Source organism: Chenopodium quinoa, unplaced genomic scaffold, assembly GCF_001683475.1.
Source record: "Chenopodium quinoa cultivar QQ74 unplaced genomic scaffold, ASM168347v1, whole genome shotgun sequence".
In the NCBI taxonomy this organism is placed as follows: domain Eukaryota; kingdom Viridiplantae; phylum Streptophyta; class Magnoliopsida; order Caryophyllales; family Amaranthaceae; genus Chenopodium; species Chenopodium quinoa.
Window position 1 is genome coordinate 1,964,423 of NW_018743977.1, and position 22,794 is coordinate 1,987,216.

General features: G+C 34.8%; 3 protein-coding genes across 4 annotated transcripts; 1 reads left to right on the forward strand and 2 right to left on the reverse strand.

Annotated features, from left to right (window-relative positions):
* The first annotated feature begins 1,374 nt into the window (after positions 1 to 1,374).
* LOC110689744 (phospholipid--sterol O-acyltransferase-like) lies at positions 1,375 to 14,516 on the forward strand. Of its 2 annotated transcripts, XM_021866530.1 has the most exons (16): positions 1,382 to 1,968; positions 2,928 to 3,063; positions 3,639 to 3,783; positions 4,609 to 4,778; positions 4,854 to 4,930; positions 5,666 to 5,879; positions 5,976 to 6,144; positions 8,858 to 8,957; positions 9,298 to 9,392; positions 10,195 to 10,246; positions 10,336 to 10,407; positions 11,167 to 11,335; positions 12,128 to 12,232; positions 12,315 to 12,399; positions 12,498 to 12,585; positions 14,025 to 14,516. In XM_021866530.1, exons 1-15 carry the CDS (start codon positions 1,717 to 1,719, stop codon positions 12,577 to 12,579), a joined length of 1,923 nt encoding a protein of 640 aa, XP_021722222.1. In that variant the 5' UTR covers positions 1,382 to 1,716; the 3' UTR covers positions 12,580 to 12,585; positions 14,025 to 14,516. The 2 variants fall into 2 exon arrangements, 1 of the variants encoding a protein (XP_021722222.1); XR_002504942.1 differs by lacking the exons at positions 12,498 to 12,585; positions 14,025 to 14,516 and having other exon boundaries at positions 1,375 to 1,968; positions 12,138 to 12,232.
* A 1,033-nt stretch (positions 14,517 to 15,549) lies between these two features.
* LOC110689745 (rho GDP-dissociation inhibitor 1-like) lies at positions 15,550 to 19,238 on the reverse strand. Its single transcript, XM_021866532.1, has 5 exons — positions 18,868 to 19,238; positions 17,780 to 17,843; positions 17,460 to 17,681; positions 16,363 to 16,487; positions 15,550 to 15,793 (listed from the first exon to the last, which is right to left on the reverse strand). The coding sequence occupies exons 1-5, from the start codon at positions 19,033 to 19,035 to the stop codon at positions 15,725 to 15,727; spliced, it is 648 nt and encodes a 215-aa protein (XP_021722224.1). The 5' UTR covers positions 19,036 to 19,238; the 3' UTR covers positions 15,550 to 15,724.
* Positions 19,239 to 21,773: 2,535 nt separating this feature from the next.
* Positions 21,774 to 22,641, reverse strand: LOC110689867. Its single transcript, XM_021866699.1, has 2 exons — positions 22,164 to 22,641; positions 21,774 to 22,117 (listed from the first exon to the last, which is right to left on the reverse strand). The coding sequence occupies exons 1-2, from the start codon at positions 22,639 to 22,641 to the stop codon at positions 21,774 to 21,776; spliced, it is 822 nt and encodes a 273-aa protein (XP_021722391.1).
* Between the last annotated feature and the right edge of the window lie 153 nt (positions 22,642 to 22,794).

Consider the following 22,794-nt stretch of genomic DNA (forward strand, 5'->3'; position numbering starts at 1 on the left):
CCCAGTAACGTTTTCCGTCCAATTAAGACGCTACTGAGACCCACTTTTTCGCTTTTCCCACCTAATTGACCCCCCCCACTACCTCTCTCCTCCCTCATTAAATTTCCCTCCATTCTTACTCTATTCTTTCACCTTCCTCATTTCACCTTAATTGTCTGACCTAAGTAGCGAATCTCCACCATCATCTTCACCCCCTTTCAAAAATTTGGCAACCCTATCATCCTTTTCTTTGTTGTCTCTCTCTCTTCCAACTCATCTTGTTGCTTTTTTTGGGTAATTTCAAGTAAATGAGTGAATCTACAGCAATGAAAAAGGGAAAAAGTGAAGTAAATACACAAACTACTATTTTGGATATTGCAACAATGGCCAATTAGTAATTGAAATGCAATTGAATTCATTCGCAATGCCAAATTAAGCAAATTCCTGAATTCAATTGAATCCCAAACCCTAGAAATCAAAACCCCCAAACTGAACTCAACCCATAAACCCTAATGCGAATCCCTAAACTCTACTTATGTTAATTGCAGTAAATTAAAACCTTTAAACAAATTCAACAGAATCATGAATTTAAAAAAAGTGTAAAACATTACCTGAATTACTGAGTTGTTGGGTTCAATTGCTTGATTTTTCTTCTCTCGAATTTTTGGATAAGAATGGAGAGAAAGTTAACGAGAGAGGAGAGAAGGGAGGAGAGAGGTAGTTGGGGGGGGGGGAGTTAATTAGGTGGGAAAAGTGAAAAAGTGGGCCCCACTAATGTTTTAATTGGACGGAAAACGTTAATGGATAGTGTTGAACCTATTTTTTCAAAATTGCGGGTAGTTCTACAAAAAAAAAAAAAAAAAAAACGGATAGTCGTTCACAAATGACCCTATCTTTAGGGGTAGTACTACACAAAATTTCATAAAAAGAATAGTTTGGGTAGAATCACGAAAGGAGAGAGAATCAATACTTATGTTATATTGAGTAGGTTGCCAAAACAAGAATTGTACTACTTAAAAAAGGACCACAAAGGAAAGTGTGATACTTTAAAAAACGGAGGGAGTAAAGTGTAATTTTATTTTATTTTTTATTTATTTATTTTTAATTTTTTTTAGTTAAAAAAAAATATTGTATTGTCTATGACCGCATTCAACGAGCTCCACGAACCACATCCTCCTTGATCAAGCTGGCCTAGCAACATCCAGACTCTTAATTAGGTGACGACGATCGAAGACAGGTCTAATTAGAAGCATATTGCAGTAGTTGATCTAGCTGCCTTTTTTGAATTGAAAAAATCGGGCAAAAACACAGTATACCAGCGTATTCTCTCAACTAGAATTGTAAATTGGGCAAAAACATACAATATATTCAAGCTTATTTGCGAGTAGTTTATAAACGTACCAGCTCATTTATACGCCTAGTTGAGAGAAAAGTTACCCCATAATTATCGTTTTTTATCATTCTAGGAGTACCATAGAAATTGCGCACGGTCTACACGCTCTCACTTTTCTTCCCCAGTATAGAGTGTACTGACTCTACTCGAGGGAATTACTAAAAAGTTTCACAAATTTCCCATTACGACTGCGAAAGCGACTTTTTCACCATTCGTACTTTCGTAGCCTCTCCCATTTTCCACTTTATATCAGCTTCATCAATGGCAGAACATTCCAAACTACTAACCCCTTATTAAACCCTCCATTATCACCATCATCTTCGTCATCTTCTCTCTCCTCTTCAATGGCAGCTCCGCATTTGTTGGAGCTCAAAATGCGAGGCCTAATCCTAATCTTTCTAATTCTGGGAACTTTCCATAAAACTCCCACATTAGTTTATGGGGAAGAAGAGTTCAAAGGTGATTACAGAAAACTTTCTGGTATTATAATTCCAGGATTTGCTTCTACCCAGTTGAGAGCTTGGTCTATTCTTGATTGTCCTTATTCTCCTCTTGATTTTAATCCTCTTGATTTAGTTTGGCTTGATACTACCAAGGTAATTTACCCTTTTCCTCTTTTTGTATAATAACTAATTTTAATTAATAAATTGGGTTTTTGGGTTTGATTTTGGAAACCAATTTCTGGGTTTTTATAGTTCTTGTTTTTTTTTTTTCTTACAAATAATGGGTTTGGGTTAATGGGTTGTGCTTTTAGTGCAATAGCCTTCATTTGATTTCTGAATGTGTTAAGGTTGTGCTGTTTTTTTTTTTTTTTTTTTTTTTTTTTTTTTTTTTTTTTTGATATAGTTTGTTAAATTGACTTTATGTATCATCTCTATTTAGAATATTGCTTTTATACTGTTCTTGAAGAGATTTTAATTGAGTTATGATCCTGGATGATGGAATTTCAAATGTGTGTTTGTTGCTTTATCTTATACTGAAGAGAATTCGATTACAAGGGCTCTGTGAACTGTTAATTATTCGTCTGCTCGACATTTGTCGTTGATATCCTGTAAAGAAATATTCCTAGCAGTAATTTCTTTGCTAGACCAATTTTAAAATTAGTGGTTAACTAATACTTCATCAATAGTCACACCTATCATTTTTCGATGTCTAGAAATTGTCGAATATCCTAAATACTTCCATTCTAACAAAATTGACAGAAAGAGTATGGAAAGAAGACAACTAAGTATTATAATTTATATAGGGGTTTTAAGTAAATCAACAGTAAAACCTCAAACTGTGGGTGATTGGGACAATGAGGTTATTGATTCTAGATGGAGGGATTTGTATCTTATCTTTGATCATCACCTTGGTCATTTTGTCAAATTCTGCAAACCAGATGTAATGTCGAGTTACTAGTTGCCTAGCATAAAAATGTCCTATTATGTCTTAGTGATCAGATATTGAACCTAATATTGGTAAATTATAAGTTTAGAACACTCAAATTTGTTCATTTGATGACATTAATAAAAAGGGACTAAAACAGATCTAAAGCTTTCATATTTGTTTGCAGCTGCTTTCTGCCGTAAATTGCTGGCTCAAATGTATCATGCTAGAGCCTTACAATCAAACAGATCACCCCGAATGCAAGTCAAGGCCTGATAGTGGACTATCTGCAATAACAGAACTCGACCCAGGTTACATAACAGGTATGCAATCGACATTTTTGTAAAATATTATTACATACTTTGTATTTATTTGTAGTTTACTTTTCCTCCTCTCCATGTGCGTGTGTGTGTGGTGAAGAACTTGTGTTGTGTAAAGGACCAATGGAGCTTGTTTTGTATAATAGTTGATTCCTTTATCGAAGCAACTTTCTGATGGTGAAACTTTGTGGAACATGAATATGTGGATAACTGGAGATGATTTCTGGTCATACAGTCCAAGTGGGTTTTCCCCATCCAAAGAAAGAAAAATGATCAAGTATGAGTAAATATAGAAAAAAACCCTTTTTTTAAAAAATATTTTTATTTGCAGTTGCAGGGTTCTAACTTGTTAACCTTGCCTGACCAACCTCTTGGACCTGTGTTTAAGTTGATACAGAATCATGCTTAAGGCTCAACATAAACTTGTACAAGTCTATGATTTGAAATATACGTGACAATTGCTGTAAATAAGCTGCTTGTTCCTTGTATAGTTGCATTTTGTTTCATAAATTGTGATGTTGAGACATTTGTTATCTTAATAAATTATTTTTCACCAAGCGCATGATCTTAATTGTCAGGTCCCCTCTCTTCTGTGTGGAAAGAATGGGTCAAGTGGTGTATTGAGTTTGGGATAGAGGCCAATGCAATAATTGCTGTTCCTTACGATTGGAGATTATCACCATCAAAACTTGAGGAGCGAGACCTCTATTTCCACAAACTCAAGTTTGTATATATCCTATAATTTCATGCACACAACATTTGTTATTTTTGATCTATCTGGGTGGCCAATTTTTATTATTCATGCTCGTGTACTTTGTCATTCAAGCTCTAATGACTGCTGGATGCATTCTGTGCTAAATATGCCTCTAAAATGAAAAGTGAGTGGGAAATAAGTAAAAATCCCGTCCTTAATGTGTTTACTCTCAGATCATTAAGAAAAAAGTACTTCGTTGATTGTACTTTTCCTGTTGCTGCTGTTTAATCTGTCAAAAATTATTGTCGCATAATTGTTATGAAGTATTTTGTTATATGACCTGCATATTTGAAATTAAGGGTGTATAGGTGTACTGCATACATAAATCAAGAGTTCTGGATCAAGATCCTCTTCACTTTTCTTTTTCTCTCCTGAATTTGCTTTTCTGGTCCATATTTAATTAAGAAGTTAAATTGAACACTACTTACTGTAATATCTATGGTTAATTATAGGGAATTTTCACATTTTTCTGGAATCTTGTATTATTGTTCATCAAGCTATCAGTAGCTTTAATGGACTAATTGACTAAGATAGAATTTGTTCATGGTTTTCCTACACATATATGCACCCATTTTCATATGGAGTATGTTCAGGTATCAAAAGGTGCATCGAGTCTTTTGATATTGCTGATTCTCTTCGTAGAAAGTTAGAAGCAATAAATGTAATGATGGTCATGAAATCCTTCTTTCTATTAATCTCTCTGAAAACCTTCGTTGTTAGGTAGTTGGTATATGTTATCTTTCCTCTCATACTCTTATTGTCTATTAATTTTTAAATTTCTACTGATGCTGCAGGCTGACTTTTGAAACTGCTCATAAACTTCGTGGAGGCCCTTCATTAGTATTTGCTCATTCACTTGGAAACAATGTTTTTCGATACTTTCTAGAGTGGTTAAAGCTGGAGGTCGCTCCGAAAGAATATATGAATTGGCTTGATAAACACATCCATGCCTATTTTGCTGTTGGTATGCTTGCTTTAACCATTTATTTGAAAGAAGTTTTTTGCATGCACATATGTGAATGATTTTGTATTTCTACAGGAGCCCCTTTTCTCGGTGCAACTGAAACGATCAAGGCTGCACTTTCTGGATTCACCTTTGGTGTTCCAATATCTGAGGTTCTTTGTTTGCTTTTATATTGGGCTCATACGGTATATATTGAGCATAATTTTACCATCTGCTGTTTTTGCCTGCAATGTCCATTAGACTGCCCATTAAACATTAACTGGTTGGGAAATTGGAAATGCTTTGGAACTCTCTTTTTTTTTTATACGGGGGTGGGGGGTGCAGAATTCAGAGGGAAATATGGGTCAATCCATTTACCAGAACACCTAGAGGGGAAAAGAAAATTAGTGAGCCATACATGTAGAAAGGAAGTTGAGGGGTCAATTCCCTTTCTGTATCCTGCTGACCTTGAAGCAAATGGCTGTTTATATCTTTAGTGTCAAGTGCTTTTTCGTTCTACATATCTTAAACTCCAAACACGTCTTTCTTATGGTTTTATTTTTCTATAAATAAAGATATAAAGTGAAGCTTTATTTAGATGCTATGGGAGATTACATCATAAGAGGACCAGAAGTCCTCTAGAAACTAATTATGATAAGATCATGGGCCAATCACGCTGTACATCATTCAACGGTAACTGCCAGAAAATTCCCCACGGAATAGCACGAATGAAAGCAAGGAAGATTACTCTGTAACCAAAAGATCCATGAATAGCATGTCAACCTGTCATTATATTCACGAAATCCGAGCTCACCTCAGACATTGAAGTTAAAAATCTTGTATATTTGTTCCTGCACTCCTTGATTGTACAATGATATACTACTAACCTAATACAATCTTCCATGTAGGGAACTGCTCGTTTAATGTTCAATTCTTTTGGTTCTTCGCCGTGGATGTTGCCATTTTCAAAATACTGTAAAACGGATGATAAATATCGGAAGCACTTTACTGAAAAGGGCAAGGAAGTTCATCATGCCTATCACTGTGAAGAAGAGGAGTTTAAGAGTAACTATTCAGGGTGGCCTACAAATCTGATCAACATTGAAATTCCTTCCTTTCACAGTGAGACTTTTACTACTCATACTGTCATACATATGTCTATAAATGAAAGATGGAACCATTTGCAATCGTTTTATTGTTTTCTTAATGTGTAATCAGGCTCTGATGCTCATCCATCTGTTCTGGATGTTATGGAGAATACTAGCATGGAATGTAGTCTTCCAACTCAGTTGTCCTTTACTGCTCGAGAGGTATCAGATGGAACCTTTTTTAAAGCAATCGAGGACTATGACCCAGATAGCAAAAGGCTTTTGCATCAGTTGCAAAAGTAAGCTTTCTGTTGTGAGCTATTTTTGTTTTATTTTGATATTCAAATGTTAGAGATGTGATCCATGACTTATTATCTACAAGGTATACCTAATGTTATTAATTTGCTCTTTTGAAGCTCTCCAAATGAGCAATATGTGCCCTAAGGTACTATGTAGGCTCTGTTAGAAGTAGGTTTCCTTGGAATATTGCTTTTTAATTGGTTTTGAGAAGCTTAACATAAAGAAAGCCATGATTTTGTTGAAGGATTAGATGCTTTTCTTAGATCTGCTTTTGCTAGAGTCACCTTGGTATTACTAACCACTAATAACATGGTTAGGAGAATTGTGAAGGTTTTTTTGTAACTGCAGGAAGATGAGAAGATTGATCATCTTGTGAGTTGGGCACTTAGTTTGGACTTTTGAGATTCAAATCTTAGGGGATTTGCATGCATTGATAGTAGGTATCTTTTTACTTGTCTTACCTGGCAAATGGCCTATACATTATGGGAAAATTGTGAAGTGTAGACTTGTATCATTTTGGTAGGGCCCTCTCAAACAGTTTCGAGGCCTGTGCCACTTAAAATTATAAAAATAAGAAAAAAATGTATTATTTGAAATATATATGTTAATATGATTATATATTAGGATCATAAACTCTAAAAATCAAAACTACTGGCGTAAAGTACTTCAATGTATATTTTACTACAAGAGTAAGTACAGTATTTTACGGAGTATATCAAAACAAACACTGAAATATTACAAGATCATTACTCAAAGCCAGAGTTGTCTCAAATACAATATTACCTCCATCTCATTTTGTGAGAGCTTTTTGGCCATACAGCACAAGCAAAATGGGACGAAGGGAGGACACTAAATGATGTGTGATTTTGTCATACATTACTAACATAATACAAATTTAAAACATGCATTACATGCTTATATGCAGCTCTTATGGTTGCTTAAATCACCCAAAAAATGGATGATGAGTTTTAATCAATCTATAACAAATTAACAATGTAATTATGTGAAAAGGAAGTCTGCAGTGGACTGATTAAAAATGATAGGGACTTTGAGGGGAGAGAGCAGCGTTAATGTGTTATTTATTTATTTATGAAATATTAAGTTCAGGCATTAGTAATGTAGTATTGCCATGTGAAATGGCAAAAGTTGAGGAGCAATTAGTCACTAGAGAGATTCTAGGTTAGGTTAAGAAATTATTTTGAAGGTTAAAATGCTTTGCACTTTTTAAGTAGTATTTTGAGAATTGTTTAGGAAAGTTTTTTTTTTTTTTTCTCCTTTCAAGAACAGAGTGCTTAGACTGAAACAACAATGAAATCTCATAATTTGGGCCCTCGGCAAAAGTAAGGCCTGGTGTTGTGGGTGTGTGTGTGTGTGATCTATAAGGGATGGACTCTAAATGGTTTTTTTTCTTCTTATAATTCATTGTTAATAAACAGTTGAAACTTGAAAGACGTGCTACACCCAACTATTTGTAGACCTCACACTTTATTTGGATTTTGGATATTGAGACTTATGTTAATTGAAAGCTGTAGAGGAAGTCAAAAACGCATACTCCGTAATACTTCCTCCCTTTTTTTTTTACTTGCAACACTTTGACTTTTACACTATTCATGTGCTCCACTTTGACTAGATTTAATGATTTATAGTCAAGAAAAAAAAGGCATGTGGGATCTTGTTAGATTCGTCTTGATTTATACTTTTATAATATCAACTTTATATAATATTTACATATTGGTAATCAAAGATATTATCTAATGAAATTATGTAATGGCAAGTGTGAAGTGTTGCAAGTAAAAGGAAAAAAAAAGGAAGTGTGAAGTATACTGTAGTTTTGTTTAGATGAATGATCTCGACTTATGTTTCATGTGCTGTAACAAGGATGGAGATACTTGTCTTACTTTTTGAGGTAACCACCTTCATGTTGCGTGATAAGATTATAAGAAATAAGAAATAAAAAACACTGCAGGCACATGTCATTGTTTATACCTAGTGGCCTGCACAGGCGAGTATGGCCAGGAGGATTATATTTTGCATCCTCCAATCTCAAGCATGATGAACCAAACTAATCACTAGAAAAGATTATTTGCTTCACCCACTTAACTGAAAATAATCAGGAAAGATTCTCACATTAATTTTAAGGTAATCCAAAGTGCTCTTCCCAATGCCTGGCCTTGCAACCAAAATTTTCTGCTACGACTTCCTTTTTTCTCCTCTTCTCTCACTGATCCTGTTGACTAGATCTAGACTATAGGTTCATTTTGCTAGATAAAAGAAACCTTCAATATGCTTTCCAGTCCTTACTGTCTCCCTTGTATAAGTAGTGAGTTTTCAAGATATTCACAATGTTAAAAAAACATCAAATTAGGTAAAAGGCTTATGTGAACAGATCCTCAATTTCTCAAGAGGGGCAATGTGATTCTGACCCTGTTTCACCTTGTTATCCGGTGAGCAATTTCTCAAGAAAGGCAATGTGATTCTGATCTTGCTTCACCCTGTTATTTAGACAAGTAAAAGTCATGTCTTGGTCTGAGTAAAGTATTATTCTTTTCTGTCTCATTTCTGTGACAAAGGCAGATAAGCTTAAACTGTAGTACATTGGTTTTTCTGATTGCACTTTCCAGATGATGTGGTAAGAGGTCGTCTGGTTTCTGCGTGTTACTGGTAAGTCAGAATAAGCTTGTTTCACTTAATGTGTATATATTTTTTTACCAGGTCATATCATGGAGATCCTGTTGTAAATCCACTCACTCCTTGGGACAGGCCACCACTAAAAAATGTTTTCTGCATCTATGGAGTAGATTCAAGAACAGAGGTATTGTATCCATTCATGAAAAGTTTGAGCTGGTTTATTTTTGTAAATGTATTCTCTACTGTTAAGCTTGTTAATCTGTCATCACACTCATCCTATTTGTAATGTTCCTGTCAAAATTTTGTGAAGGCTTTTTTTCTGATTAAAATTCATGCCCTTACATGTGCCAGAAATTTGATTTTCTATGGAATGTATGTGGTGGGAGGCTTGATTTCTTTTCTCATTTGTGTGGTTTCTCATCCATATTTCCTTTTGTTTGTCCAATTTTTAGTATGATCCTACATTTAGCTTATAAAATGTGGTGCTGAATGACAGCTCTGGCATCTTGGCAATTGCAAAACAGGTTGGTTACTACTTTGCCCCCAGTGGAAAGCCTTATCCTGATAATTGGATCGTAACTGATATCATCTATGAGATAGAAGGATCTTTATATTCGAGGTAAGCAATACATATCATACATTCCATGCTTTTATATATTCAGCTTAGCTATTGTAGGTGCAGATTTCTGTTCTGGAATTCTCACTGATTTGTGATTTATCCACTTTTTCAGCATGAATTATTCATTGATGGCACTATAATATTGTATACCTGAAAAAAACTACTTGGAGAGCTTTTGATAATGCTTCTATTGGCATCTATATTCTATATTTTCAAATTTGTGAAGGGAAATAAATCACAATTATCTGAATACATGTCATCTCTGATTACTCTTTAAGTGTTCCTTTTTTATAATGTTAGAAGTCTTAGAACTTGTTCTATTTATAATTTTTTACCTGTAGGTATCCTGATCCTGAACTTCTTAAAAGTTCCTCTATAAATTTATGTTTGTAGGTATGTATGTACATATGGTTGATGGATTGATTGCTAATTATCCATTGTTATATCATGTGTGTTCAGTTGTCATCTTTGTGAAAATCACATTTTGATAAATGAATTTGCATTTCGTGAAATGTAATTATTTAAGTTTTCTGGTAGTGCATGTATGTGTTTGGAGGCTTTTTTTTTTTTTTATTTTATTTTATTTATTTTTTAAATTTTATTTTATTTATATAATTTTTAATTACCTACTATATTCTTACATCCAATATCTTTCACCATGATCTCATTTACTATCTTAGTTAATAAGCTGTTTCATTTGAAATTCCACTGGTTATATCTTATAAACTACAATTCTGTCTTTTATCATCTCAAAGCATGGACTCTGTTTTAATTATATTTGGCAAATTATATCTTCCTCTAGGTCAGGAAATCTCGTTGAAGGGAATCCAGGAGCTGCAAGTGGTGATGAGACTGTAAGCCTCAAAAACTTTGATTTCTATTTATTGGTTAAAGCATGCTAACTTTAGATTGCTTACTTATTTTGTTTACAACCTTGTATCAGGTAGCTTATCATTCCCTTTCTTGGTGCAAAAATTGGCTGGGACCAATTGTTAACATAACAAGGACTCCTCAGGTATGCCAAGTATTGTGAGGCATTAAAAATTCTACCTTTTCAATATTTAAATCTGTCATTACCTTCTTAGAGCCTTTCAGCAAGCATAGTCTCCATTAAGGCGTTTAAGGAAAGGTTGTTATCCCTGTTATTTTACAGAAACATATTTGAGAAATTTGGAGGCATTCAGCACTGTAGTCAGGCTAGGAACCAAGCAAGACATTTGTCAGGCTGGGTTTGTTGGAGGTGAGATGCTTAGGCTGAGACGGTGTGTACTATGAACAGAAACATACTACCACAAAGTAGATAGGTGCATCGGATTTGGGAATAGTGGTTCACAGCAAGGAAGAGGGAGACCAAAAAATAATAGAGAGGAGGTAATTAGTCATATTTTGGCCCACTCTGCAGATGTCTTTGACATTACATTAGATTATGCCCCAGCGAGGAAATTTGATTGGAGGAAAGGTGTTATGTCTCAACCATATTGTCCATGTATATTAGTATTGCCAAATAACCGAATTGGTCATGATGGAACAGGTTCATCTATGAACAGCAAATGTTTGAAAAGAAAAATCTTGAATATTGTATATTGGCAGTATTCTTTTCTAACTGCATATTTGTAAATTTGGTCCCATGGCCTGTTCGCCACTTTTTATTTTAGAATTATGTCCCATTTACCGCTTGAAGCACTCCTGATTGTTTATGCTTTCTGTATCACTTAGACGAGTAAAAATCATTTTGGGGTTTATTTGCTTAAGGCTACTTTGTTGTATTTTGCAGACAGAGCATGACGGAACAGATGTTCAGGTAGAGCTCAATGTAACACATGATCGTGGAGCTGACATAATTCCAAATATGACAAGGTCACCTAGAGTTAAATACATAACATACTATGAAGATTCTGAGAGCATTCCTGGAAGGAGGACAGCTGTGTGGGAGCTTGATAAAGGTATAAAATCCCTGGACTGGACTTTAGTGCAACAGAGAAGCTAGATACGTTTTATCCAGTTACTCTTTCAACTGACTTTAAGCTTCCCTGATTTCTGCGGAAGTAGGTTGCTGTATTCATGATCAGTGAAACTGATAATCCATGACAACTAACTAGACTTTGGGATAGGGTACTACTTACATTTTCCGGTTATTTTATTATGTGTATTTATCATGCTGGGATTTTCGTGATGAAAATCTTGATTCTAGAAGTAGATGTGACAAGAGTTGAAACTTTGTATGCTGGAAGTAGTTCTTTTCTAGAAAATGACTATTGAGATTTGATTGTTGTCCCAGGAGGCATGAGTCCTTAGACCTATGGTTAAAGTTTATTTTCAGTTACAGTAGCTGAGTAAGGTCTCAAGTTTGAAAACCCCACCTATCATTCATACTTTTGAGTTTTCAACTCTTTATCATCTGTATGCAGAAAAAAGGATTGATTTAAGTGCTTGTAAACTTGAGGCATAAATACTACATCAGCTATCAGAACTCTCCTTTCCTGTTATCCATGCAGGACAGCGTAGATATTTCTTGTTAGATACCGATGACATGGGGTATGTTCCCAGTGTCAGAAATGTCTGTTAAACAGTTAGGGAGTATGAGTTTCTAGTTATGCCGGAATACATGAACTCTGTGTCTAACAGAGCTGGAATGTCAGACACCTTTCCTTTCTGTGCATCATGATGTCATATGTCTTAAAGAGGTCTTTTCCATGTGAACTTTTCTCGTGTAAAATGTTGTTCTTTCCATGTAGTAAATCACAGGAATATGGTCAGATCCCCTGCATTAATGAGGGAGTTGTGGCTTGAGATGTGGCACGATATTCATCCTGCAGCAAAATCAAAGTTTGTCACAAAAGGTGATTTCTTTAATTTTTTTATCTAGTTGGTTTCTAAGATATATGTTACGTGTTCCTAAAATATGATATCAAATTGCAACAGCAAAGCGGGGACCTTTAAGAAATGATGACTGTTATTGGGATTATGGTAAAGCTCGTTGCGCATGGCCTGAATATTGTGAATATAGGTATTTCCCTGTCCTTTTGTACGTAAATATTATTCTCATAGGTACTGAAGCTATGCCTTTTTATTTCAATCTCAAGAATTTATTCCCTTGTGATGCAGGTATGCATTCGGTGATGTTCACCTTGGACAGAGCTGTCGGTTAAAGGATTCTTCAGCAGATCTTTTGCTACATTATATATAATATCTGGTAAAGTACTTATAGTTGTTTTAGTGTTTGATTTGATTGCACATTTTTGGATGATTTCAGAAGTAATGCCTTTACTGTAAAGGACAAAAGAAAACTACCTAGCTATGAGCTTGGACCTTAGGGTATAGAAAAGCAATGAACCAAAAGAAGAGACAATAGAGCAAAAACATGATACTCAGAAAAACCCTTGCACCTATTTAGGAGTTGGGGACTTGGGGCACCTTGTAGGAACCATCTATTGTACATGAATCTTTCATGCTTCCACAAGAGACCCATACCTTTATACTCCCTCGTCTTATTACTATTGATGTTCTAGACTTGGGATGTGAACTTAAGTTTTACTTTTCGTACTACCAACATAGAAGATTATAATATACTGTGAAATATCGGTACTCTTAATTGATTATCATACGGTCATACCCATACCGGATATGCGGTATGTACTCCTAATTCATGGGTACCGAGTACTTAGATATATTATTTTGTACTTTTTTCTTAAAAAAAAAGTAACTAAATTTTATTGTTTTCAATATATTCATTTTGAGTATTTTGATTTTTTCATCTTTTTTGAATTTGTAAAGTTAATTTGACCAAATATTATTGAAATATTCATGAAATCTTGTTTTTAAGAATGTATTTTATAATACTTTCTTAGTTGTTCTCGTATCCTCTATTTTTTAAATTAGTGTATTATGTAGTTATGTACCCATTTCGTATCTTTCCCCTTCCCTGTCCTTGTCAACAATATGTGGTTCCACAATGTTACCTTTTCATTAACTTCATTCCACTTAGTATAAAAAAACCGTGCAAATTGTACTTGGAGCATACATTTATGGACCGAGGGAGTAATAGATAGCAATGGAAGATTAAGTATATAGCAATAATAGGATTTACTTTATATTAGCAGAAGTGTTTGGCATAATTTTACTTTAAATTTGGATGTGTAATACTGTGAAGTGGCTCGTGGTAGATTCAAGGGTTTTTATTGTTTAACCTTAATTGCAAATCCACTCTTCAATATGCTCTTCTATTACGGGTAACATATGGGGGGTGTTTAGTATAGAGTAGATTGGGGCAAATTAATCCCAAGGGATTTGACTATTCAATCTAGAAACTATAATCGGACGTTTGCAGGTAAAGTTGAGGCAAAAAGAGTATATTGGATGCCAATGAGCAGTTTTGACTGGTTAGTCTACTATATGGTGTTTGCTTGATAGTAGATTGAGTCCAATTTATTCTCCTTCAATAGCTTTTCTTGACAAATCATATATAGCAGTTGACAAATTACATATAAGCCATAAAGCCCTTCTTAGCTGTGTGTGTCAATTTAAATTATAATTTCGGGCTATTAAGTGTTTGATGTCTGCTTATAGGTTATATAGTTTCCCCCGTGCTAATCCCAGATTTTCATGTTCAGCTGACCAATTTTCTTGCTGCAGGAATTGATGAAGAAGGCGCTTGTTTGTGCCCACACAAATTGACAGTGTAGTCCTGAAATTAGCTGTTGGGAGTTGTAGTCCGGAAATTAGCTGTTGGGAGTTGCACCCATCTCATTCTCTGTTGTATTTTTGCTTAAGCTTCAGATTGCATAGTGATTCTTGACAACTACTGTGCATCGTAAATCTTCCACGAAGGCAAAACCCAAGTGTTATAGAAATGAAGTAGACATGTAGGTCAGTAGATTGATATAATTCATTTCTGCTGTACATAATTCATCTTTGTAATATTTTTGCTGTGATCAAGTTTTATTCAATGGATTCATGTAATTACATCTAGATATTCATTGTCTCGCAACTGTATTATTACTTGGAACTACTATCAAATGAACCATGTTTTGAATGCTTCAAACAAATTCCAATTAGAACCAACTGTATTCAGCTCATATGAATGCTTTGAACAACAAATTTGGCGTAAATGATTTGCTATGCAAATTTGATAGTCGTGCAAAAGAGTGCCAATAATCATTTTTGTATTCTCTAAATAAGCCATATCTTGAGGGAATTAGAAGGCAATTAAGGAGACAATTGGAGCTGTAAAGGCAAAGGAAGCGTGGCTATTCCAATGATAGCAATGATTTAGTTGCTAGCAGCCTAGCAGGGAGCAATAGGAAATCAGAGTTGAATTACTTGCCTGTACAATTGCAGCAATGAGAGATGACATTGTGCAAAAGCTTGCATGATTATCTTAGTAAAATAACATTACTGGTACCAACCGCAGTTCGTTGCCCAACTCATCTCCATATTAGGTTAAGTTATTGTTGTCTCTCATTTATACATAATATATAAACATTTTTTTTTAAAAAAAAAAAATCTTCAATGAAGTAAAAGGGTTGATTAGTTATTGAATGCTGCTAAAGATAGGGAATAAACACCAATTCGAAAAAGATAAAGGTAAAAGCAAGCTTAATACTACTATGTAAATTTTAAGAACATGAATGCCATAAAGAGTATGGTTCACTTGAAGTTTAGAAATTGGATAACATGACACTGGTGGTGATGGTGACCGTGGTTGGTGAGTTCTTGGTGGTTTGTCTGGTGGTGATGGATGACTTGTGGTGGTTGTTGGTACAGCAGTGATGGTGGGGTGGCAGCTGTGGTGGTTACAATGGGGTAGGGATGGGTTCATGAGCGTGGAGATGGGTGCAAGAGCAGCATTCAGGCTCGATGATTTGTGTGTTAGGGATAGGAGGGAAAGGAAGAAATTACAGGAGGAACATCTTGATCATTTTACCATATGGAGTGACAAATGCATCATTACATTTTATTTATTTATTATTATTTTATTTTATTTTATTTTATTTATTTATTTATTTATTTATTTATTTTATAATAAGATACAAGGTGCCCCTCCTATCACATAGAGGTGGGGATGAGGATCAAATTCCGGTCACACCGGGAGGAGATGGAGGGACTAACCAACCGTCCACTCCTTGATCCTCAGGTGCATAATTACTTACAGATTGGAGCTGATAATGGCCGAGTTCTTGTCAATTTTTCAGATTCATAGGTATTGCCCTTAACAATGGAACGACTTGAGTTGTAACATTAGGAAATTATCATAAACCTGTTACGCACACAATAACGAAAGTAACATAACAGACATGTGCAATGAGACCCACAGAGACGGCAGAGAGTATGAGCTAGCTTCTCTTTGTAATTTCAAAAGTGTAACTAAGCTCCATGTGGCATTTCTTGTCATCATCCACAAACTGCAAACAAGGGCAAATGGAATCAGGGAAAAATGCTCGATGAGTGAAAGTACAGAAAGAAAGCTGATCTCTTTTTCCTGTTATCGCATTTGTGATTTATGAATACGTGTTTCATTATCTTGTTGTTGATGGCCCTCAGCTTGACAATGACGATTTCAGCTACAACTAAGGGTTCTAACCCAACTTTTTCAAAATCTACAAATACAACTTCAATTTCGTAGGCCATTGGTTGCTAGCACCTTGTCAGGTTTGGTAGTGGGATGTATAAATTAAATAGGCAAACTACAAATTCGGTGGGTCTGTAGAACAATATATAACCTTCATATGTGTGTACACAACTGTGGAACAAAGAATGAGATGTAGGGTAGCCTCCCCATTTGTAATATATAGTTATATACTTAGCAGTTAAGGGTTTTTTTTTTTTTTTTTTTTTTATTTTTTTTAATTTTTTTTTTTTTTTTTTTTAAATATTTAACTTGCACCAATTACTGAACCCTCTTCTGCTTACAACAAAGAAAATAAAATCTTGGAGACTAGTAGGGTGTACGTAGTGGAACTTAGCAACTTACCCTTAATTTTGCCGAGTAAACTCCTCTTGCTAGAGCACCAGATGGGGTAATCTCCTCATCTAGGAGGTGTACATAGGGTTGCTGTTGTGGAGCAAAGGTGCCTAGCATTCCCTCACTTTGATCCACTACAACAAATGGAACAGCTAATAAATACAAATATACAATGGGTAAAGGTAAGCTGAGAAAACCATGATAATGACAAAGTTCTATATACAACAAGGACAACAATGGCAATTGTGCATAAAAGCGACTAGCTTCCTATAATTATTTAGACCTGATAAACAGCCTGAAGGCCCTGAAACATAGAGCAAAACATCAAATTGCACAAGACATACTCTCACAATAACCCACCAAAACAAAATCTATTTCTAATCAAATTCTTCCAACATTGGCCACATTTAAAAGAGGTAACACTGCACATTGAATATAACTTCATAAAGTCAGGAAAATATTTTTCCAAGTCTGTAATGACAGTCACTCACCCTACAGTACATGGGCAAAAGAAGAGTTTACATTTTATCAGCTATTCCTTCTCATTGATATCACTCTTCCTAATATGTTCTTGTACAGTAAATTTCCACTTGAGTTCACTAAGAAGAGAACACCCAAACAGTTTCTTACTAGAGTAGCAAAATTTACATGGGAGATAACAATAGAGAAATACACAGTTGTGGAATCAAATCAGAAGGAGAGTTTGAAGCTGTTAGAGAAATCAGGAACCTAAGCATGCAAGTTCAAGCTGTTCCTTCACGTACAATTAACCAAAGAGCAGCACAATAGTAGCTTTGGTTAAACCATGGATGAGTTCTCTAGTAAAATCCATGGATGAGGCTTGTGAAGTGAACTTGGTCAAATTAAGCATAAACATTCTGAATTTTGATAAAAATACATAGGCTGCAGAACACACATGAAGTAAATTTTTAATAAGACGATCAATTTTCAAACTAATGAGTTGAGCGACTAGTTCCTATGTTACTAGATCAGTTTTGAAATTTTGAAATTGCATGTTCCTACAAAACTGCAAAGTTTAACTGCCAATGATCTCAACTAAAGCTGAAGATCAGAGATTAACTTCGTACTTAAACAAAAACACTCACCCTGAATTCCTGCTCTCCATACGGTATTAGAATAGGTGAGACCAGAGACAATGTTGTACTTGACGGTGAAGGCTAGCTTAAAACGATATTGAGAACCTTCTTTGAGTGAAAACAGAACATTGCTGGCCTGGCTTTCATCCAAAGGCAAAGGAGTATTATTTTCTCCAAGGTCATTGGATATAATTCCTATAGAGTGAAATGTAACTTCAGGTTCCACTTGGCCTAACAAAGAAATGCAAAAGGATAATAGTTAATTAGTATACAAGAAACTCAGTGCAAAGAGGCAAAAGAAAAGCAACAAAAGGTATCCAAAGGCCAACCATTTATATCTCTTTCAACACAGCCTAGTAGCTTCTCTTTCCACCTCCTTAAGCTCTCATCATCCTGCGACAAAATGTAAATTTAACACTTACACTGTTACACATGATTTGATCCCAGACAACATGGATGTATAAAAAATATAGAAAAAGTGCAAAGAAATAGTAGATACACTCTATGTGGGAAATCTCCTTCCAATTTCCGCAACAAAACGGATAGAAATTACACATCTATTGCAAGGGATCGTATTGTAAAATCATGTCATATCTTCAATATTAAAGGTTAGGACTTGTGACAATGTGACCACTACCTCAAAACATAGGGAGTATAATCAAGAATATGATATAAAGTTCAAAATCCACTTATTGCAGCATCTAAAACTTCTACAAAATGACAGTGAAGAGTGTTCAGTTTACCCAATGTTATATACTTAAACATTGACAGCATATAGAAGATGAAAGTTGAATTATGCCTATAAATCCAGGACATTTTGGGACAATAACTAAAACACACCCCAAAGTAATCAATTTAAGCCTGCCCGTTGCATTATACATCATTCATTCAGCTTGTTCTTGTTATAAACTGGGGCTTGCTCCAAAACAAGTGCACTCAAGGGTTCTTAGTAGTAACCATTTCGCACATCAAATTCGGAAGTAGACGAAAACGATTTAATCCTAACACTAGTCCATTTCTGTACTTGATTATACCAAAGTAAACTTAATATATGCATAGGTAAACAGAGCAAATTAAACCCTAGAATTGAGTTTGACCCTCTCCTAGTTTTTTCATCATTATTCAACTGTACAGTGTACACTATTTTGATCCAAAGTTCAACACAATTCTTACAAACCAGCAATGATAATTATGGGCTTTATTTATTTTAATTTTTTTGTTCCAAATTGCAAAAAATTTTAGTCACAAACCCAGGATCAAATTATAAACCCAGAACTCAAATTAAAAACCCAGAAAACCCAGAACATGATATTAGAAATTAACTTTTCAAAATTCAAAAAAGCATAATTCAACAAACAAATTAGTACCCAAAAAATGGAAAAAAAAATAAAATAAAAAAATAAATCAAAATAAAAACCTTGTCTTTCTCAAGATGGTGTTGAAGAGGAACAAGAGGAGGAGGAACAAACTTAGCAAAAGACCCATCAATTGCAAACTCATCAACTTCTTCTTCCACATTATTCTCTTTGTGTTCTTCCCCAAAAATTGAAGATGACCCTGCTTCTTCTCTTTTTCCATCTGCCATTTTTGACTAACTAGCTTTCTCTCTCTAGGATTAAAATGGGCAAAAATCCAAAAAATAAAAGTTTGGGGTTTGATTTGGTGGGGCGGGAATGTCCCTCTTGTTTCTGAATTTTTGTGTATTCTGGGTCTATGATTCAAGTGTAAAGTGTCAACTTTTTTAAGTGGACTTGTCTGCGTCACTCTCTATTTTTTGATTTTGTCGGTCTATTCAGGCTGTGTGCCTGTGTTTTCTTTGTAGGACTAACGGCTCGTTTGGTTGGTGCCGGAGTAATGAATTTGTATGTAAATTTGCAAAGAAATCAATCATAGTAATTAATTATGTATTTTTTTAAGAATAATTAATTATGTTTATTGATACATGAATCAAAGACTTGGAAAATAGGTTAGTTAGATACTTAGTATAAAAAGTTGTATAAGATGATCAAAGTAGGTTAGCTGTATGTAGATATTAATTGTTATACAATGATAGATCTTGCACCAATAAGTACATGGGGTTAAAGTTTAAACCGTCAACCTCTCGCAAAATTATCACTTGTAAGTAGACCTGACAAACGGGTCGAGTCAATTTCGGGTGAGCAAATATTCGGGTCGGGTCGGGTCAGCACTTTAGGATAATTTTGGGTCGGGTCGGGTCAAATTCTGGTCAGCACTTCGGGTTAAGTTCGAGTTGGGTCACTTCGGGTCGAGTCAATTTAGGTCAGGTTAGTTTAGGTAGGGTCAGTTCGAGTCGGGTCAATTTTTAGGTCAATTTCGGGTCAAGTCAATTCGAGTCGGGTCAAGTTCCGATCGGGTCAGTTCGAGTCAGGTCAAGTTCAAATTGGGTCGCTAAAAATAAATTTACTTAGAAAAATTGTGGGAAAATTCCTCTTATATTTCAATAATGGTAGTAACTTTTATAAGTAGAAACTAAAGTAACACCAAAAAAACAAAACATGAGTATCTATCGGGTCATTTCGGGTTGTGTCATTTCGAATCGGTTCACTTCGGGTCGGGTCAATTCGGGTCGTGTCACTCAATTCGGGTTACTTTGGTTCGGGTCAATTTTAGGTCGGATCATTTCGAGCATCAGGTCACATTTGGGTCAACTCCACTTCGGATCACGATCAAGTCGGGTCGGGTTAATTCGGGTTCAAGTCAATGATTTCGGGTTGCGAGTCGGGTCATTCGAGTCGGATTATTCGGATCGAGTTAGGATTGCCCGATCTAATTTGTAATGCCCAATACTTCCTTTCACTTTCCCATGAGAAAATTAAAAACATTTGATTAAAAAAAAACATCAATTTTTGTTTTACAATCAATATCTTGTGTGCTACTATCATACGGATTAAAAAGTGTTAGATGAGATTTTAGATATTTCGGATTAGGAATTTAGGAGAATATTAGGTTAAAAAATTTTGACAATAATATTACAAAATATAAAGTATATAAAAGATATTCAGAAATATTTTATTTGGGTATATATGAAATATGATTGTTATTCACAAGGTAATGACAAGTGATATGAAAGAATTTGCTTTTAATATAGGTTAATAGATATCGTTTTTGGATATATTTTTTATATTAGGATCAATTTGTTAAATAATACAAGTATCAAACATTATGATATTATTTACTAAATCAATCCTAATATCAATATGAAAAATATATCACAATTCACTAATGATATATTTTCATAATATCCAATATCTCATATAATAATTTCTCTAACAAAAAGTTAGTTATTACTCGTATTATATTAATAAATTTGATCAACTAATTATACCGTACTCCATCTCTTTTGAATCCAATTATGTATGAAAACTAAACAAATTCCCCATCAAATTAGTTGACATTAATTATTACTTCTTCAGCTTCTGAATATGTAAAACACTAAAATATACTTTAGCATAATCATGTTGAGTCTTATTGAATTCGTCTCAATGAATTCTGTATTAGTATTCTGTATTAGTATTCAATTATTGTATTTTCTTAGTAACATGCAACTAAAGAGTGCATGTTATAAAGGTGAGAGTGAGGGATAGTTGAAGTGGTTAGAGCTCCCCTCCCGATTTTAGAAGATCTTGGGATTGATTCTCATCACCCGCCGTTATTGAGTTGTCGGATTAGTCTCAATGTATATTTTCAAATATTAATTTTTGATAATTTTTATTAATAAATTATTATTACATGTATTTAAGATCAAACTAAAATTTCCTAATAATAATAATAAAAAAAAAAAATCAAACTAATATAAATACAAGTAATTTATAAACTGTTATGAATGTTCAAGAACGGAAGGAGTATAGTTGTATTATTGTCAATCTAATACGGGATATCGAAGTGACATGAATTAGCCAAATGATCCAAAAATCATACGTACTTATGTTTTTCCTAACAATGAGTCATCTACTCATCCATGGCTAGCTACCTTGTAGCTATGATCAGTCCGTTACTAAGTGTAGGGAAATCGAGAAGGTGTCTCAACCCACATAGCTGGTGCACTTCGTACATATGTTTTTCTTAAATATGATGGACTAATGTAGTCTTGAATTTTTCGACCAGAGTAGAGTTGTAATCATAAACGCCCATGAATTTTTCGCTTTCATAAACAAAATCATCGACATAGTAAATGCAATTAGGCTTACAACCACGATCGTCTAAGGATGCCTCCACAAAAAAAGATGATTTACGACTCAAGAAAAGAGCTTTATTTCCTAAATTATTGACCTCTTTAGTTTTCCCGTTAACAGTATTCACTTCTCACATCCTGAAATAGAAAGTACCATGGCGAGAGGGATTGGGAAGCTTACAACGAACTAGTAGTAGCGCGTCACCTGATCCCACCAAGTATATCTTTTCCCTGTCCTCGGCCTCTTCCCACGGAGGTTTAACGAATAGAAGCCGAGTGCATATGGCATCGTCTTTGATGACAAATCCAACAATCGTTTTACTGCTCTCATCACAGATATAAAATTCCTCCTTGTGAAAAGTGACAGTAATGTTTGTTGTCATCTCATACTCATCAGCACTTAGTTCCTTCACCACCCAATAATTTTCTTTGCTATTCCAAATCGCGACAGTGTGGACATCGTCGCTATCCTCAGCTTGGAAGAAACAGGCTTAAGATATAATGGGAAGTGTTTGAAGGACTTTCGGACAAAGCAAAATTCACATCGCTGCGAACATAGGATGCAAAGTCTTCATAATTTTTGAGTTTCCACATTAGATCACTTGGGAGCTCAGGGGTTCTAATTGCCTCCTTGGAAATTGGATGCACTAGACTGATCACAATATTCACTGCACCTGTATCGTTTACATAAAATAGACACCCATGCGACGATGACACTATGTACTGCCACATGCCATCAGGATCATCCTCTGGAGTCGGCAAGTCTAGCTTGCTGATCTTGCGGCTGTGGAAGCTGTATAATTGGTCCTTTGAATAAATATTGCCGCTTTCAGGTGCAAGCATTAGCTGAGGGGTTTGACGCGATGCTGCTGATCTATCAGCAAGTTTCATAGCTTTTCTCCAGCACGTACAGAGTTTACCAAACGTCTCAAAATCTTCATAAAACTCAATGTGTTCTGCTATCTTCGTTATCAATTCTGGATGAAGTTTGTAGATCATAGCTTAATCGGAATGTACAGCTACTAAAATCTTTGATTTGAAGAGCCAAAATTAAAACAAAAATATGAAAGACTTAGAGAAACCTTGATACTGTGTTTTTCTTAAATAACCTGAAATAGAGAAATAGATAATTAACAGATATAAATATTGGTA